The sequence below is a fragment of the Ailuropoda melanoleuca genome, chromosome 7 (genome assembly GCF_002007445.2).
Source record: "Ailuropoda melanoleuca isolate Jingjing chromosome 7, ASM200744v2, whole genome shotgun sequence".
In the NCBI taxonomy this organism is placed as follows: Eukaryota; Metazoa; Chordata; class Mammalia; order Carnivora; family Ursidae; genus Ailuropoda; species Ailuropoda melanoleuca.
The window spans coordinates 50251904-50268976 of NC_048224.1; the positions used below are offsets into that span (position 1 = coordinate 50251904).

The window sequence follows — 17073 nt, forward strand, 5'->3', positions numbered from 1 at the left end:
CCTGGCTGCTAAGCCCCGCCCCACCTCTCAGCTCAACGCCCCGCCCCCTGGCTCCTGTAGGCTCCCTTCAGAGCTCGAGCTTGCGACCCAGACCCAGCCCACCTCTTGCGAACCTGGCCACGCCCAGCTCTGGCCACGCCCTCCCCAAGCCGGGCGGGCAAATGTCCAGTCCCAGTAGCTTGAGTAGGCTCACCCGCTAGCCTCCTTGCCTTTATCAGGCCTTGTGCTGGCTGCAGCGCCTTCACCCGGGTTCCCACGTCGCCCCCTAACTTGGGGGCTTTGCGTCCTGGCCCTCTAAGGTGTACAGATGCCTTCAAGGCCCGAACAGGCCGGTGGGTCACGGGGGCTGCTGGGGAGCCAGGACACAGCCCTGACACCTGTCCCATCCCTGCCAGTGCCCTCAGAGGAGTGCCCTACGTGGAACCCAGGATCTCGTACGGAGGGCTCTTTGCTCTGCCTTCAACCACGGCCCTTCCTCTGCTGCTACCGAACAGGTGCGCCCTGGCAGTGCCCAGGGCTCTGCTGAAGGGATAGCTGGGTATGGAGCCGTGTAGGCCAAGGGGGAGTGAGCAGTTGGCACAAACTGGGAACTCAGAATCTTCTCAAAGTCTCAGAGCCTCCACGGAGCCCAAACTACAGGACAGGGGGGCCAGACAGACCCGGAGGTGAATCCCTGCTGTGTGTCCTTGGGCAAGTGATTTGGCCATTGTATGACTCAGTTTCCCCATCTAGATCATTGTAAGGCTCCAGACACACAGCTGTCAACATGCTCTTCCTCCCTGAGCAGCAAACCGTGGGTGAAGCCCCTCTGGGCCCTGTTACTCAGGACGCAGCCTGGCATCCCCTCCTTTGCAGAGACGTACCAGCGGCTGCAGGACGCCCAGTCATGGCCTGGCCAGGATGTTATCAGCCGAGTCAATGCCTTGGCCAACACCATTGTGGTGAGTCCCCCTTCCAGGGGGCTGAAGAGTCTGGGGACACTATGGGTCACCTCCCTGCACCTCGGTTTCCTCACCTATAAAGGGGACACCCACCTAATGTGTCTTCAGCAATTAAGGGTTGTTTGTATTCCCTATTGGGAGCCCTTGAGAGCTGGGGGCTTGTGATACATTTGACATGGGCCCACCAGGAAGACCCTAGCGGGGCCCAAGTGTGACCCCTGGGAGATCCCTCCTAACAGCCAGACCTGCCGTAAGTGGCTGCTCTGCCCACAGCTCCTCCCGGACCCTCTCTCTGAAGCCCACGGACACCTGTCACCGGCTGAGGCCTCCAGCTTCCTGGGTATCCTGGAGAGAGTCCTGGCAAAGGAGGCCGCTCCCCTGGGCCCGGCTGCGCTGCTGGCCGTCGTGCACTTCCTGAAGAGGGTGACAGCCCTTGGGGCTGGGGAGCCAGAGCCCTTAACAGGTCCCTGGGAGCAGCTAGGCCAGGGCGTCGTGTCTGTGGCCAGCCTGGTCCTGGACGAGCAGCTGGCTGGCGCGTGGCTCTCAGTCAGCGAGGTGAGGCTGGCAGGGCTGGGGGTGGGGGATGGCGGGGAGGCCTGGGCTCCAGTTCCAGCCTTGCCTCCGGTTTGCTGTGTAGCCATGGGCCGGTCAGCACTGTTGCTGAGCTCCATCTCTCCATCCATCAAAAGAAGCTCCTCTTTAAAAAAAAAAAAAAAAAAAAAAGATTTTATTTGTTTATGAGAGAGAGCACGCACAAGCAGGGGGAGAAGCAGAGGCAGAGCGAAAAGCAGACTCCCTGAGCAGGGAGCCTGACGTGGGGCTTGATCTCAGGACCCTGAGACGCTTTAACCAACTGAGCCACCCAGGTGCCCCAGAAGCTTCTCTTGTATCTATTATAGAAGTTGAACTTCCACACACAGCCACGCTTGAATAATAGTTTCTGCAGATGAAAATAAGAGCCACTAATCCATAAGGACCTCCCGCATATCCAGGAATCTGGCGGCCCCCCTAAGAGGGAGGTCTTCTGTGCTGAGTGTTCGGCCATCTTGTCTTCCAACACAGCCCAGACGCTCAGGAGAACAGGAGAGATGCTCTCCAGACGGCACGGGGGTGGGAACCGTCCTTTGGCGGAAGTGGCTGTAGGCTTGGGAGTGACCGGCCTAGAGAAAGGAGAGAACGAGGGGTCATAGACATGGCGTGAAAGTCTCTGGGGCAGAAGGGACAGAGATGGTACCACTGCAGCCTGAGAGGCCAGAACGGGTCCTGGGCTTGGGGATAGGCTGGAGAGGGCACCACGGGGGAGCCTGTTTCCACGGATTGGTCCCCCTGGGGACATGAGCGCCCATCCCGGGAAGGGTGTGGACCCATGTTTGACTGGGGGTCTGAGGCACTGTGGTAGAGAGGCTAGGAAAAGCTGGGCTCTGAACCCTGGTCTTCTTCCCTGGAGAACAGGGATGATCCTACCTGCCCTGCTGAGGCCGTGAGAGGAGGAAACGGGCGCAGTGATGGCCCACCTAGCCCAGGGAAGTTGTCCCATTATTGCACGCCTCCCCTGCCCGTGCCCGGGCCTCGCCCCCCCCCCCATGGCTTCTCTTTTGGAATCTAAAGATTGAGCACCTTTTGTAGGTCTAGTGCTGAACCAGACCAAAGATGGGAGAGGCACGAACCCACACTCAGAGTGTGCCTGGTTGGAAACGACCGGCCGGCAGGCCCGGGTCCCGGGGAGGCCTTCGCCTGGGCTAGGCGATGATGTGGCTCAGGAGAAGCTTGCAGAGGTCAGAAGAGGCCCATCGGGCGGGGCCTCAGACACCAGCCTGAGGACCCAGGACTTGCTCCTGGAGGCCCTGAGGAGCCCCCTGAGGAGCCCCTGAGCGCCTGGAGCAGGCAGGCCGCTTCCCAGATCTCTGGGGATGCGCTCACCACAGCGGGCAGAGCAGGCGGCGGCAGGGTGCGGGGTGGGAGGGAGCTGAGATGCGGCTCCTGCCAGGTGGTCGGCGGCCCCATGGCCCTGGTGGCAAGTGTACAGCGCCTGGCGCCCCTGCTGAGCTCCGTGCTGACGTCCCAGCAGCCCCGACTGCGCATCCAGCACCCCCGAGCCGGTGAGCCTGCTCGCCACCCATCCCGCACAGCTGGGCCCTGCGTGCGGCCCAGGCTCAGAGGTCTCTCCTCGGCCTCCGTCACTTCCATTCTGTCTCCTGCCTGTGACCGCGCCTGCCCTCCCTCTAGATGCCCTCTCTCCCCTGACCTCCTAGCAGACTCCTCTCTATCCTTCCGAACCTTGCTTGAGCATCAACTCCTCCAGGAAGGCTTTCTGGTTTTAGCTCTCTCCTGACAGTCAGTTCCTCCTTCCGCCGTCACCCCGGTGGCTTGACATATCTCTTGTTGCCTTTGTGGTAATGACATCATTCCTCCTGAAGCTCTGAGTTTCAGGACCATTTCTGAGTCATTTCTGCATCTCAGGCCAGACCCAAACACACTCAGTGAGTGTTTGTAGATTGACTGGGGCTCATATGGTGGAACTTTGGCAAAACCTGTGTCCTTTGGGTGCCCAGTGGTTTCTGGTGGCACATTGATATTCAGGTCCGGGCCCGCAGGGACCTGCTTCTCAGTAATCCCCTCCCCTGGACTTGAAGAAGTCAGACTTACCCTGGGCAAGGTGCTGAGCCTCTCTGAGCTGGAACAGTAGCCTGGCCCCGTGGCCAGGAACGGGCAAGCCGACCCTGCCGGCGGGGCCAGCCCAGCAGAAAGACCTCCCCCCGGAGGTCCAGCCACCCAGCCCCATTTGGTCCCAGGTCTGGAGGTGCAGAGCATACACTTGACGGAGGCCAGCACAGAGGGCTATGTGTTCACGATGCCCCGCGGGCACCCAGAGGGGCCCGGCCACATCCGTATCCCCGCCGGTGAAGTGAAGCAGCTCCTCGGGAAAGGTGGGTAAGGAGGGCGGGGTGGGGAGTGGGTCCCCCCTTGGGGTCTGGGTCAGCCCTCATGTTGCTACCTCTGTTACTTTGAATAAGTCACCTCACCGTTCAGAGCCTGTTTCGTCATCTCTAACTGTCCTCTGTATGTGCCTTGTGGGTTGTTAATGAGGTTACAAGCACTTGTCACATAGTAGGTGTTCACGGAGCCTCCTGCACTGAACCCCACACATTTCTTCTTGTAAGTGGGTGGTGGAGGGAGCCGCCACACTTGCTGCCATCCGGGGACATGGGGCCAAGGGCCTTAGAGCTGCCACGTTGAGCGCATGAACCCTGGCTGGTTGGAATTCCAGTTCGACCACTTATGAACTGTGTGATCTTTGGGAAGGCAATTCATCTCTGTGAGCCTCAGTTTCCCTATCTGTAAGGTGGGCAGAGCATCTCCCTTGGGCCAACCCGTGGCACTTGCTCAGTCACAGGGTGGGGTCTTGGGCCCCCTCCCACTTAGCCAGGCCTCTCCAGAGTCACCGTGATCTGCAGCTGGTTCAGCTCGAGTGTCTTCCAGCACACCGCAGGGGAGCCTGGCCTAGAGCCCCAGGCCTCTGACAGCTCAGAAGAGACAAGCAAGATGCAGGGGTAAGTGGGCCCCACCCAGTAGGCTGCTGAGGGCCTAGATCCCCTCCCCAGGGAGGGCCAGGCCTCCATCCCATCCCAGAGCCCTCATTCTGATAGGCAAATCTGCCTTTAGCAGCCAGGACCAAACCCTCCCCGTCCCCAGCACACACAACATCTCTGGGCCTGCCAAAGGCATGCCCCTGGAACCTGGCTTGACGACTGTCTGGGGGCCTGGCTTCAGTGCTGAGACTCAGGGAGAAGACAGGGCTTACTGAGTTTGTAGCAAGTCCCCAAGGTGAAACTGGAACCCATGTGCCCTCATTCCAAGCACAGGACATTTCCTGATGTTTCTTTGGACACAGAGGGTATCCTCTCCCCATCTCCAGGCCAGCCACGACCTCTCCCGCACAGCCAGCTGGTGGCCTTAAAAGCTCTCTCTCTCCCCGCAGGTTTCTAAGCACCCAGGTGGGCTCAGCCATCATCTCCGCTGAGGTATGGGATGAAACCGGGGAAGTCAGCACGGCCGTGACCTTTCACCTGCAGCACCAGGCCCAGGTACTGGGAGCTGGTGCTTCTGGGAACTGCCACCCCACTACACTTACCCTGGTTTGGCGTCCCCCTACCCCAATATTCATTCCTTTAAACCAAGGTCTAAAAATGTTCAAGAAAAATACTCATTCACAAGCCACGCCATTGTCTTCCAGGGAACAGAAAGGGAAGTGGTCTATGACATACTCACTTTATGCTGCATGCTTTACATAAGCGACGTCCATGTACTTCTCCAACTGCCCACTAGACATAGGCAAAAAGTGAGCTTGGCGGAGGGGCGGGGATGGGCCCCAGCTTGTAAGCGGCGGAGCTGGGATTTCATTATAGGCATGCGGGACTCGAAACACTAGTGGTCCCCGTTGGAACACCCAGGGACACGTGCAGAGGCCTGCACGGCAACGTGCTCCTGACAGCTGGGACAGCCTAAGTGCCCAGCAAGGGGGTATGCGTAAAAAGCCACACGCAGCTATACCCTGGAAGAGCCCGCTAGGGTTATGCAGGAACAGGTCTTTTTCTATAAACTGATGTGGAATCCCAGATCTTTTGTGTGTGTTCACAATTACATAGACCATATGTCTGCATTTTTTTATATAAACGGGCCCCTACTATGCATGACGATGTGCAGCTTTTCTCTTTATTGAGCAACGTATCACGGAGCTCTTTCCTTGCCGGGAGATAGAGACCTGTCTGTTCATCTCAGCAGGTGCAGAACATTCCAAGAGGGCCGAGCACAGTGGTTTTACCACTCCCCGAAGGATGGGCATTTAGCTCATTCCCAGTATTTCAGTATTATGCATGATGTTAGCATGCAAGCCTCCCCCTCCCTCCCCTCCGCCTCCCCACTGGCCTTTTTCCCCACCTCTTCACCCATGACCCACGCTAGGCAATCCCTGGTCCCTCCAACTCAGAGGCCTCAGCTTCCCCCTGCATCTTCCTGGTCTCCCTCTCCTCTCCATACGCGTTCACACACCTGCCCCGTGCCCCCCATACACACTCACACACTTGCTCTGTCCCTGTGTCCTGCCCTCAGGCCTTCCCGCAGAAACTGGTGGAGCCTGTCTGTGCTTTCTGGAACTTCAGTATCAGGTGAGTTTCCATTTCCAAGTTCTTCAAATAAAGCAATTTGGTGTTCGTTTGTTTTTTTTTTAAGCCATCCATTCCGCTTGAGGATGAGGTGTGTTTTTGGTCTCCAATCACCACCTGTCTTGCCTCAGGCCCTCCCTTGCCTTGTGCCTCCGCACAAGCTGGAGCAAGAGAATCTGTTACCAAGGAGGTAGTAAGCTCCCCGTCATGGGAGATATGCAGGCTCACTCTGTGGGGTGCCCAGGAAGAGACTAATCTGTCAGATAGATAGGTGGTAGACTTGATGATATACCCAAGGCCAGGGCCCTTGGGCATTTGAAGGAGCAGAGGAGGGTCAGAGATGAGCTCCAGCTCCCTGCCCTGGATCCTTAGCTCGACATTAATCACTGTAGCTCAGTAATGAATGCAATTAATCAGTTGTAATCACTGGTATTGGCCCCATGGCCCCCTATCATCCCTGAGAGTGTTAAGTGCATTTTACAGATGGGAAACTGAGGCCCGGGGAGGGGCAGAGGCTTGCCCAAGGTCACAAAGCTGGTTAGAGGCAGAGCAGTGATGGGCCCCAAGCTTTGGAGAGAGGCTTTTTCCTGCTTGCCACCTACCCCCACCCCCACGCCCACCCCATTCAAGAGCTCTTCTGTCCCCTACCCTCCCCCAGCCCGGACACAGGGGGCTCATGGGCCACTACTGGCTGCTCCGTGACCACCCTTTACGAGGACTCTACCGCCTGCTTCTGCAACCACAGCACCAACTTCGCTGTCCTGCTGCAGGTGTATGACGCCCAGGTGAGTCCCAGAGCGGTAGGGTCGGGAGGGAGGAGTGGGGGAGGATGATGTAGGAACCGGGTCTCAAAGGGTGACCAAGAGCTGAACAGAAAGGCATTCCCAGTGGGGGGCCAGTCCCAGCAAAGGCAAGGAGACTAGAAATGGCAGACAGCCTCAGCACATTCGAGAACTTCAATGTGTCTGGAGCTCCCCTTGCCAGGCCCAGGGGTGGAAGAAGATGGAGGGACAAGGGGCAGGGGTCAGATCCCAGAGCCTAGGGTGCCCATGCGCTCAGATGGCGACTCCGTCGGCAGAGGACCAGCACGAACGTGTTCCGCGGGAGCTGGATTTACCCCAAGGGTGCCCTCCGGTGCCAGGAGCAAGCCGGAAGGGCAAAGAGCAGCGAGGGGTCTGCGGGCAGAGGGCAGGGGCCCAGCCCTGGGGGGACCGTGGGACTGAGGGAGGAGGAGGTGGTCGCAGACAGAGGCCAGGGCAGCCGGGGGATGAGGGACGTCATGTCAGGGGACACAGGAGGGTAACAGGGTGGGGCAGGCCATGGGGCTGAGGGCGTCGGGGTGGGAGAGGTCTCAGCTAGAGAGGAAGAGCCCGTGGGTAAAGCCGTGGCTGGGATGAGGTCAGAAGGAACAGGAGACCGAACCAGGGGAGGCCCCTGGGGGGACCCAGCATTTACACCCAGTTCCAGGAGGAGAGCAAGACGGGTGTGCTCACTGGAGCTGGCGAGGGACTCGGGGTGGTCACTTGCTAAGAGACTGAGAGAGACAGGGCCAGAGGCTCAGAGATGCCAGGGCCCTTGGTATTTGGGGAGCACACTAGAGAAACATACCATCAGACACACTTGTCCTGTAAAAACAGGGCGTGGCCATGTTTGCACGTCAGCTCCATGCTCCCTCAGCATGGGGGGGTTGTCCCATGCCATCCCCTCCCTGTGGCTGCGTCGGGCACCTCATCCAGGGCTCTCAGGGGCTGTGGAATCAGTGACAGCTGGACCAATCAGGGCCAGGTTAGGGAGAGGCAGCAGGAGAGGACATGCAAATGCTCTCTTATTAAGTTCCTGCTGTATGTAAGCCTAGCCTCACTGGCTGGTGCTGCGGCCATCCCTGCTTCACCGCAGACGAGGAGGCTTGGGGAGCCTGGCTGGACCGGGACGGGGTGAGGCCTGGTCTGCTCAGGTCAGGGCGGTGACGAGGTTGCTGTCCTCTGGGGTCTTCGGCCCTCCCGCAGAGGAGCGCTGAGGAGGAGTCGCTGCTGAGGACGCTCTCGTTTGTGGGCTGCGGTGTGTCCTTCTGCGCCCTGGCCACCACCTTCTTGCTCTTCCTGGCAGCCGGGTGAGTCGAGCTCCGGTTGTGTCCGTCCTTATCCCAGGAGACCCTGGTCCAGGGTCTCCCTCAGGGCTGGGGGCCCCCTGTGGAGCTGCCATCTCTGACCCCATTAGCTCATCCACGGGGACACAAGCAGGCAGCAGCTGATAGCGGGTGGGGGCTGCTAGGGGTGTCCTTGTTGACGGACTCCTGCCTGTCCAGGGTCCCCAGGTCAGAGCGAACCACGGTCCACAAGAACCTTACCTTCTCCCTGGCCTCTGCAGAGGGCTTCCTCATGGCCAGCGAGTGGGCAAAGGCCAGCAAGGTGGGTACCCAGCAGTGTGCTTGTGAGCTCAGGGGGGACCAGCCTTTTCTGGGTTGCCTCCCACTTTGGCTCCCTTCACTTGGCTCCATTTCCTGGGGGGAGCATGGCCCAGAGATGAACAAAGGCCCAGAAGGGTGGAGGTGGGCCCAGGGCACGGCCCAGAGACCTTCCCCTCTGATCCCTCCTTGGGTTGGTGACTCCGGGCGTGAGCATGGGACCCAGAGCAGGGCTACGCCCACAGCTGGCCTTGCTGGGGCTCGGCCACCGTCCTGCCCACAGGTGGCTTGTGTGGCCGTCACAGCCGTAATGCACCTCCTCTTTTTGGTCGCATTCTCCTGGATGTTGGTGGAGGGCCTCCTGCTGTGGAGCAAGGTGGTGGTCGTGAGCATGCGCCCGGGCCCCAGGATGACACTCTACTATGCCACAGGCTGGGGTGAGCCCCTCTGCTCCCCGCTTATGCTCTGTTCTCAACCCTGCCTTGTGCGGCCTCTTGCTGCCCAACACCGCCCGATGCCCATCGCCACCAGGCACCCCACACCCGCCTCTGACACGAGCTCAGCTGGCTCAGCTCTGTCACCCTCCAGCTAACCCGACCCCAACCCGTCCATCACCTTCCCCTCCAACTACATCAACTCCCCACCGCTAGCGCCGCCTCCCTGATCCGTGGCCCGATGACCCCCCTGCCAGTCACCACCTTCCATCTCCACTGACTCCCACCCCTAAGCCCTCAGCTCTGTCCCAGATGTCCCGCTCCCCAGCAACTCAGGGCTCCAAGGCCACCCCAGAAGGATCAGGACCACCCAGCCCCCTGCAGAGATCTCCCCGTGCCCACCAGTGCACTGCTGTTGTGGGACAGCTGTGGGCGCGGCTCTGGGGTAGGGGCCAGGTCCGGGGAAGGACAGGCTGTGAGGCATGGTCCCGAGGGCACTCATTCTTCTCCTAGGTGTGCCTGTGGCCATTGTGGCCATCACCCTGGCCATGTTCCCCCATGACTACGTGGCCGCCGGGCACTGCTGGCTCAACGTGCACACAGACGCCATCTGGGCCTTTGTGGGGCCTGTGCTCTTCGTGCTGACTGTGAGCGGGGAGGCCTGGAGGCCTGGTGGGGCGGGTCACGCTGGGGCAGGGAGAGGCCCTTTCAGCCACTGACGCCCGGTCTCTAGGCCAATATCTGCATCCTGGTCCGCGTGGTCATGGTCACAGTGTCCAGCGCCCGCCGCCGAGCCCGCATGCTGAGCCCACAGCCCTGCCTGCAGGAGCAGGTCAGGATCCAGACATGGTAAGGCCCAGAAGCGGGAGGCTCAGCGGATGGGAGGCTCAGCGGATGGGAGCCTGTGCACGTCCATGGCGGCAGGATGTGGTCCTGAGACCATGTGTGTTCACGGGTACAAGGCTATACCTGAGCATACACGTGCACGTGCATCCCTGCTTGTGTGTGCACGCACGCATGCGTGTGGCCATGGGTGGGCACATGGCCATGTATGTCATCTGCGGGACGGTCATCAGTCCTAAGTGTCGATGAGCGGGAGGGTATAGAGACACGAGCCGCCGTCCTGGGGGCTCAACGTACTGATGGCACGGATGGCCTGGTAGGGACAAGGTAGGGGAGACCCCCCGGATCAGGCGGTCCCCAGAAGTTCAGGTTCAGAGTGAGGATTTAGGTCCCTACCCCTGCAAGGACTCCCATCACTCTCCAGGGCCATGTCCTGCTGAAAGGAGGATCCCCCTGGCCTTCCTCTTGCCCCCATCCTGTGCCAAGGGCAGGGCAACCCAAGCCAGTGGTCCCCGAAAAGCCAGGGAGCCCCAGGGGTCCCTGAAAAGGGAAGACTTTGGACTCCATGACCCCTGGATCCACGGCCTAGTCCTTAGCCTTCCCTGTGGACAGCTGCCACTTCCTCTGAGCCAGGTTTGGGACTGAAGTCCCATCTCCCCAGTGCCACTGCCCTGCTTCAAACCACTTCTGGGCCTGAGAAGGGACAGCCAAGTCCAGCTGAAGATTCCAGCTACACCTAAGTCCTGAGCAGCAGTCCCCGGTCTGCACCTCGGACCCCTCCCCAGGCACCGCCCACACACTGCCCTACCCAGCAGCCTGCAGGGGCTCCCAGGCCACGCCCGCCTCCCTCAGCCCTGCCTGCTCCCCTGCAGGGCCACGGTGAAGCCGGTGCTGGTCCTGCTGCCCGTCCTGGGACTGACCTGGCTGGTCGGCGTGCTCGTGCATCTCAGCCCAGCCTGGGCCTACGCCGCCGTGGGCCTCAATTCCTTCCAGGTACTTCCAGGCCCTGGACCATCTGGGACCAGGGTTCTGACATGCAGTGGAGCTCAGAGGGAGTGACTGGTTTGTCAGGAGATGGGAAAAGGAGTGTCCTCTCCATCACGGGAGTCACCAACAGCAACCAGGGGACATTGTCAAGAGGCAGGAGGGTGAGGGCAAGAGTGGGAACCAAGCCTCGAATCGAAGAGGCAACACATCAGGGAGGATTTTGTGCCCATTTTCCAGTCGAGGGAGCTGAGGTACAGATACTCAGGGCTGTGGCAGAAGCTCCAGGTCCCTGACTGGTGCTAGAGTGACCTCAGGCCTCAGCAGGAAGCCAGGGATGGGGCGCAGGACGCGTGTGACCTGTCCCCTCGGGATCAGTGGGTGGCCCGCTGTGGGGCGGCATTCACTGCATTGGCAAAGACAGCAGTTAGGAAAGGGTTTGGTTTGGAGGCCAAGGCTTAGCCCACAGAAATGAGGCAGGAACAGTGGGGCTGCAGGAAGCCCCGTGTGCCTGTCAGGTCCTGTGTCCGGGAGCCACGGAGAGGGGTCAGACTAGGTCCTTGTCCTCAGGGGGTTTGCGGTCCTGTGGGGGCCCAGACATAGACACAGACAGGCACAACCCAGGGACCTGAATGCTGGGACGGAGGTGGGTCCAAGCAGGGCCTTCAGCTCAGCCTCCCTGGTGCCCCCAGCACTGCCTCCTCTGTCCGCACATCCTCTTCCCAGCTCCTGTCAGGGCTGAGAAAGGGGGTGGCTCGGGGAGGGACAAAGAAAGCTCAGGAAATGAGGTACAAATTCTGTCCACGGTCCCTGTGTCCCAGAGCTCCTCCTGAGGACCTTCCCTCCTCTCCTGGGATGAAGGGGCCCGAGGCTGTTAGGCACTTAGATGTGCAGGTGCTCTGAGCCCCGGGACAGGCTCGTGTTTGTATCTCCAAACGAGCCTTACCCATGGGGAAACAGACCCCGTGAAGCCGTTGCCCAAGGCCTTGCCCAAGTCCGGAGTCTGTGTTCTCAGCCATCTGCACAGGGCCTGGCTTATTCCTGGAAGAGCTGCGGAGATTGCAGGGGGTGGGGGGTGCGGGGGCAGAGTTGGGGTTAGCAAAGGCCCAACCTGGTCATTCATCCAAATGTTCACCGAATGCCTAGGAGGTGCCAGGCCCCGGGCCCTGCTCGAGGCAGTGGGGACAGAGCAGACAAGGAGGCTGCAAAATGCCATGTTCTTGTGGAGCCGACCACGGCCAAGGCCAGGCGTGAAGGGCTGGGGGGGCAGGGAGCAAGGAAGGGTGCAGAGGGGACTACCAGGTCCCAGCCCACATCGCCTTCTCCCCCTGGGCCGTGGGGACGCTCTACTCTTGGCCAGGCGTGGGAGTGGAGAGAAGAAAGAAGGCGCCGCTGCTGGGGGAGCGTAGAGGCCATGCCCAGAGAGGGGCCCAGAAAATGAAGAAAAATGGGGGTTCCAGCTATTCCCAAAGAAACTTGGCTCCCCGAGACCTGTGTGGGCCTGAGCAGTAGGGGCGGAGGGCAGCGCCACACCCCTTCCCGGACACAGAGAAGCCCTTCCTCCAGCCCCACGCTTCCAGAGCATCCTGGGTTCGAACGTGGGCCCTGCCTGGTTAGCCTGCGACACTGCCTGGGGTGACCCCACCCCCCTCCAGTGGTGGCCGCGACAGCAGCAGCCCACTGCCATGCGACCACTGCAGTGGCCCTCAGGTGGGCAGAGCCGTGGAGCCAGTGACACCTCTCTGCCTCCCTCCCTCCATCCCCTCCCCATCCTTTCCTCCCCCCTTGTCTGGCTTCTTGGCCTGTCTCTGAATTTTCTCTGAGGTTCCTTCTCTGTCCCCTCCTCCTCTGGCATGGCCCTCTCCCTGTGTCTCCCTTTCTGTTGACCTCTGAACCCCCGGCTTTTGTCCTTGAGCATGACCCCTCTCACCTTCCCAGTCAGCCATAGACTTTCCTTGCCAACATCTCCTGGTGAAGGAGAGGAGAGGCTGTCTTGCAGGGTCAGATGGCGTGTGACCTGGGACCATCTCCAGGCAGGTCCCGCAGTCAGGCTGCCTTCTCTGGGTCCCTCCCCACATCTGGCCTTTCCTCTCTTCTGTCTTCCATCCACCTGCCATCCCTCCCTGTCTTCCTCCCCCTGCCCACCTCCAGGTGTCCCTCTCTCACTGTGTCCGGGGCATCAGCTGGGCAGGACCTGCCCTCAGGACCGCCCTCCTTCCCTGGAGCAGGCCTGGGCAGAGGGACTGAACTCAGCGGGGCCTCGTTCGCTCTTCCTTGAGGGCTGATGTGGCTCCTTGGGGCTCCTGGGCTGGGTGGCGGGAAAGCCGCGCTTCCAACCAGCTGGGGCTCCCGGGCCTGAGTCCTATTGGGAGGCCCAGACAAGTTGAAACAAGCCTCAGCTTCCACATCTCTGTACAGGGGATGCTACTCTCCACATCACGGGATCCTTATGGGGTTCAACGGAGGTGGTATTTGCAAAGGGCAAAGCACCACATGTGGCACCCCCAGGAGCCCCAGGAGCGTGAGCGGATCTATTGCCTCCAGGCACTCGGGGGCTGGCGCTGGGCTGCGTCCTGGAGAGAGCATGCCTGTGTATGGGAGCCAGGAGCCGCTCTCGGGGGCCTCAGCCTGAGGGAGAGACCAACACCAAAGCCACACGCCCACAGTGTGGCATGATGGAAGCCGAGACTGGGGACAGAGGAGCCACTTGTGGGGAAAGGCAGAAAGGGTGCTCCCTGGAGGGAGTGATTCTCAGCTAATTCCCAAACTCAATGAGAGAGAAGAATGTTTTAGGTCAGGGGAGCATGGTGGGACCCAACGGAGACATGAAGGGGGGGGACACATGAGCCGGTGAGAAATAGGACAGGAGAAGACGTGGGGGCCAGACCATGCAGGGTCCCCCGAGCTATTGTAAGGAGCTGGGATGTGATCCCAGGAGCGCCAGGGAGCCTCGGAGAATGTTAGGCAGGGAGGTGCTGGTGGGGCTGGGGCGGGATTTGAAAAGCTGCCTTTGCTTGGGTGTGAGGAGCGGGTGAAAGGCTGCAAGGGGAAGACAGGCTGGCTGGAGTGGGGGTCTGGGGGCACCAGGGTCTGTCTTAGGGTGGATGGTGCTACCAACCCAGTTAGGGCCTAAGAACCAGGGGGAGCAGTCAGGCTCTGAGGCTGAGGCTAGGAGGCCTCAAGGAGGCCCCTGGACCCCAATCTGTGTCCTCCAGTCTGAGCCTCAGGGCCGGGGCTGTTACCCATCCAGGCAGAATCTGAGGAAGGCCTAGGCTCCGAATGCCACCTGCTGGGTCACGCTTTGGCCTGGGACTCCTTGCCCTGTTCCCTGCCCCAGGCCCCAGGGTCCCTCTCCATCAAACAGGAAGAATTAATCCACCCCCCGCAGCACGGAGCTGCTATGAGGGTTGTCACCCCAAGTGTGATGGTACTTTGTGAGTGGCCGGGTCCTCACGTGCATGGGCAGGAAGAGGCAGCTATGACCCAGCCACCGAGCCGAGTCCTTCACACACGGCAGGAGCTGAGTCCTGGCTTCCACCTTCTAGGGTGAAGAGACAAAGGGTCAGAGAGACACTCAGCTAGAGGCACAAATCAGCCCACATTCACACATCTGCTGTCCCAGGACTTGATTCAGCTGTGATTTCAGGAAGGTGTCCCCCCTCCCCCGCCCCTACCACCCACTCCTGCAGCCATGGTGAGGCTGTGAGGATGGGGCAGGTTGGGGTGGGGGAGCACAGAGGGACAAGAGTGAAGAGAGGCTGTCTGGCGGCCAGAGGCTGAAGGCATGGGGTCAAGTGGGGCAAGCCCCTTCTGGTTCTCTGTGCCATAGAATGTCACAGATGTCCCCTCCCAAGTGCAGGAAGGGGGCAGGGCAGGATTTGTGTTCATCAGCCTGTGTCTCAGAATGTCTGGCTATCTGTGGGTGTGTCTCTTTCGTGGCCTCAGGGCCAAGCTGGGGGGGGGGCTCCCAGGCAGTGACACCCACCCACATGCTGGGTCTGTCCCCAGGGGCCATACATCTTCCTGGTCTACGCTGCCTACAACAGGGAGGTGAGTTGGGGACACCAGCTGCTGGGGGGTGGGGTGGGCAGGGCTAACTTGCAGGGCACCTGGGGCTGGGGGTCAGGGGGAGGGTCCGAGGCCTGCCCCCGATGCCCATCCCCCAGGTCCGGAGCGCCCTGAAGAGGATGACTGAGAAAAAGGCAACAGAGGCATTCACGGTGGGTGCGGGCACGTGGGGATCCTGGGATGGGAGGTCCCACTCACCGCCAGGATTCCAGCGCCCACACCCCTTCGTTTCAGGCCTGCTCCAGCCCCATGGGCCGGGGGTCCCACCCGAGGTCCCTGGGTCCCTTGGAGGTGGCTCAGGACAACCCTGTAGCCTTGGCTCCAGCCCGAAGACACTTGGTTGTCAGAGGTAAGGCCACACCAGCCCCCAGTCTGAGTACTACTCAGAGCCTCAGTTTCCCCAGTGCTCAGGTAAAGCTGGGAAGGCAATGGCAGATCCTATTAGGCCATCCGAAAGACAAAAAGACTGAGGCCCAGGGAATTCTGCCAGCACGGGGCCTGGGGGATGGCTTAGAAATGGCTTATTTTTTCCCACCACCACCTGGGAACGGGGCCCCTGCTGTGCAGCCCAGAGGCAGGGCTTGCCCAGGGTCACCTTCCTGGGGTCTCCATGTAGATGGGGTTTACGGGTTCCCGAAGCCAGGTGGGTAGATGAGGTTCGGGTAGATGAGATAGAGCGTGGGCTAAATGACTTCAAGGCAGGCCAGGAGTTTCAGTCCCTGCTCCTAGCTCACCTGCTGTGTGCCCTTGGGCGTGTTACCTTCCATCTCTGGGCCTTAGTTTCTTCATCATTAATCTGTGGACTAAACCTTTGAGGGGATCCTTACGGTCTTTGATAATGAGTCTCCTGTCCAGGGCGGGAGAGCAGAGAGAGAGCTTCCTGCCTCAGCCTCTGAAAAGTTTACCCACTCCAGTGTTTTTCTCCTATAGGGACCCACGGCCCCAGAATCCCCACAACCTTCTCCATTGCAGAACCTGAGAGACCAGTGAGGCTGGGACAGGGGTGGCAGGGTCTTGCCAGGGGGCTAGAAAGTATGTCCCACAGGGTGGGGGAAACCACAGGGACTAGGGGAGGGTTCGGGGCAGGAGGCTTCCTCTGGGGATCAAAGGGGCCCCATTCCTCAGTTACCAGGTGGTAGGGCCCCGGGAGCCGCTGAATGTGCAGGGGCAGAACCTGAATGCCAAGGCCACTGGGGGTGGGGGAGTCATCACCAAGGTCACCGAGGGCCCCCAGGGCAAGGGGGAGCTGAAGGAGTGGGGCCCTCTCCCCTGACAACCTCCTCTCCTCAGGCTGTGGAGCTCACAGCATTCAAGGCAGCAGGTATGGCTCCCACCCCAGGGAGTTCCCTTTTTCCCCTTGGCACCTGGACACCCCCTCGGCCCCACTGCACCAGGATGGAAGCGATTTGAGAAGCGAGCCCACCTGACCTCCTGTTGGGCTGAAAGTCCCAGATGAGCACCCTGGCGGCCTGTCAGGAAGTGCAGGGCTCTTTGGGAGAGGCGCGCTCAGGGGGTAGATTTGGGACCCCTTCCCAGAGCCAGTGCTGCAGGAGGGGCAGAGAGCAAGGAGCCTGCCTTCCTCTGTGCACCCCCTCTGTCTGGCCCCCCAGGCCCAGCCTCCTGGCCGCACCCCTCTCAGAGCCCCTGTCCTGATGCCTTGTGGGCCAAAAGGAGTTCCAAACCTGGTGAGAAGCACGTGCTTTCCTCGCAGGTCCAGTTCCCCCAACCAGAGGGCTGATGGGGCCTGTGGGCAGCGGGGCAAGGCTGGGGCCGCCCCAGGCCCTGCTCACGAAGAGGAATGAGTCTGGGGAGCTCAGCCCGGCCCGAGGGGAGCCGAGGGGCCTCTGGCCACGGTCAGCCTCTCTCAGCCTGAGTCCCCCAGTCTTAGCACATAGCTGACTGCAGGAGGGGCCTCCAGGCACTGTCTCGCCTCAACCCCAGGGATCCTTCCCAGCCTGGGCAAGAGGCCTGTTTGTGCGGCTCTAACCAGGGCTGGGCTCTCGGCTAAAGCCCTGCATTTGCTGACTCCTTTCATCTGGGGACCTGGGGAAACTATCCTCCAGTGCAGCAGATGGGGAAGCTGAGCAGTGGCAGAGCTGGGGTCAGCTCCCACCCCACAGATGGGGAAACTGAGGCACCGGGGCAGTCACATAGGTGTAAGCCGAGGCATATTCGAAACCCAAACCCTTAGGACCGTAGGCTCCCAGCGGGCCTCCTCCCCTGCCTGGGTCCCTGTC

At 60.7% G+C, this 17073-nt stretch overlaps 1 protein-coding gene across 1 annotated transcript; it reads left to right on the forward strand.

Annotated features, from left to right (window-relative positions):
• Positions 1–2943: 2943 nt before the first annotated feature.
• ADGRD2 (adhesion G protein-coupled receptor D2) lies at positions 2944–16638 on the forward strand. The gene is made up of 16 exons (XM_034663729.1): positions 2944–3040; positions 3734–3872; positions 4921–5026; positions 5904–6099; positions 6773–6888; positions 8110–8213; positions 8409–8511; positions 8791–8944; positions 9455–9588; positions 9675–9790; positions 10657–10777; positions 14777–14818; positions 14935–14988; positions 15071–15185; positions 15767–15822; positions 16447–16638. The coding sequence occupies exons 1-16, from the start codon at positions 2944–2946 to the stop codon at positions 16636–16638; spliced, it is 1845 nt and encodes a 614-aa protein (XP_034519620.1).
• The last annotated feature ends 435 nt before the right edge of the window (positions 16639–17073 follow it).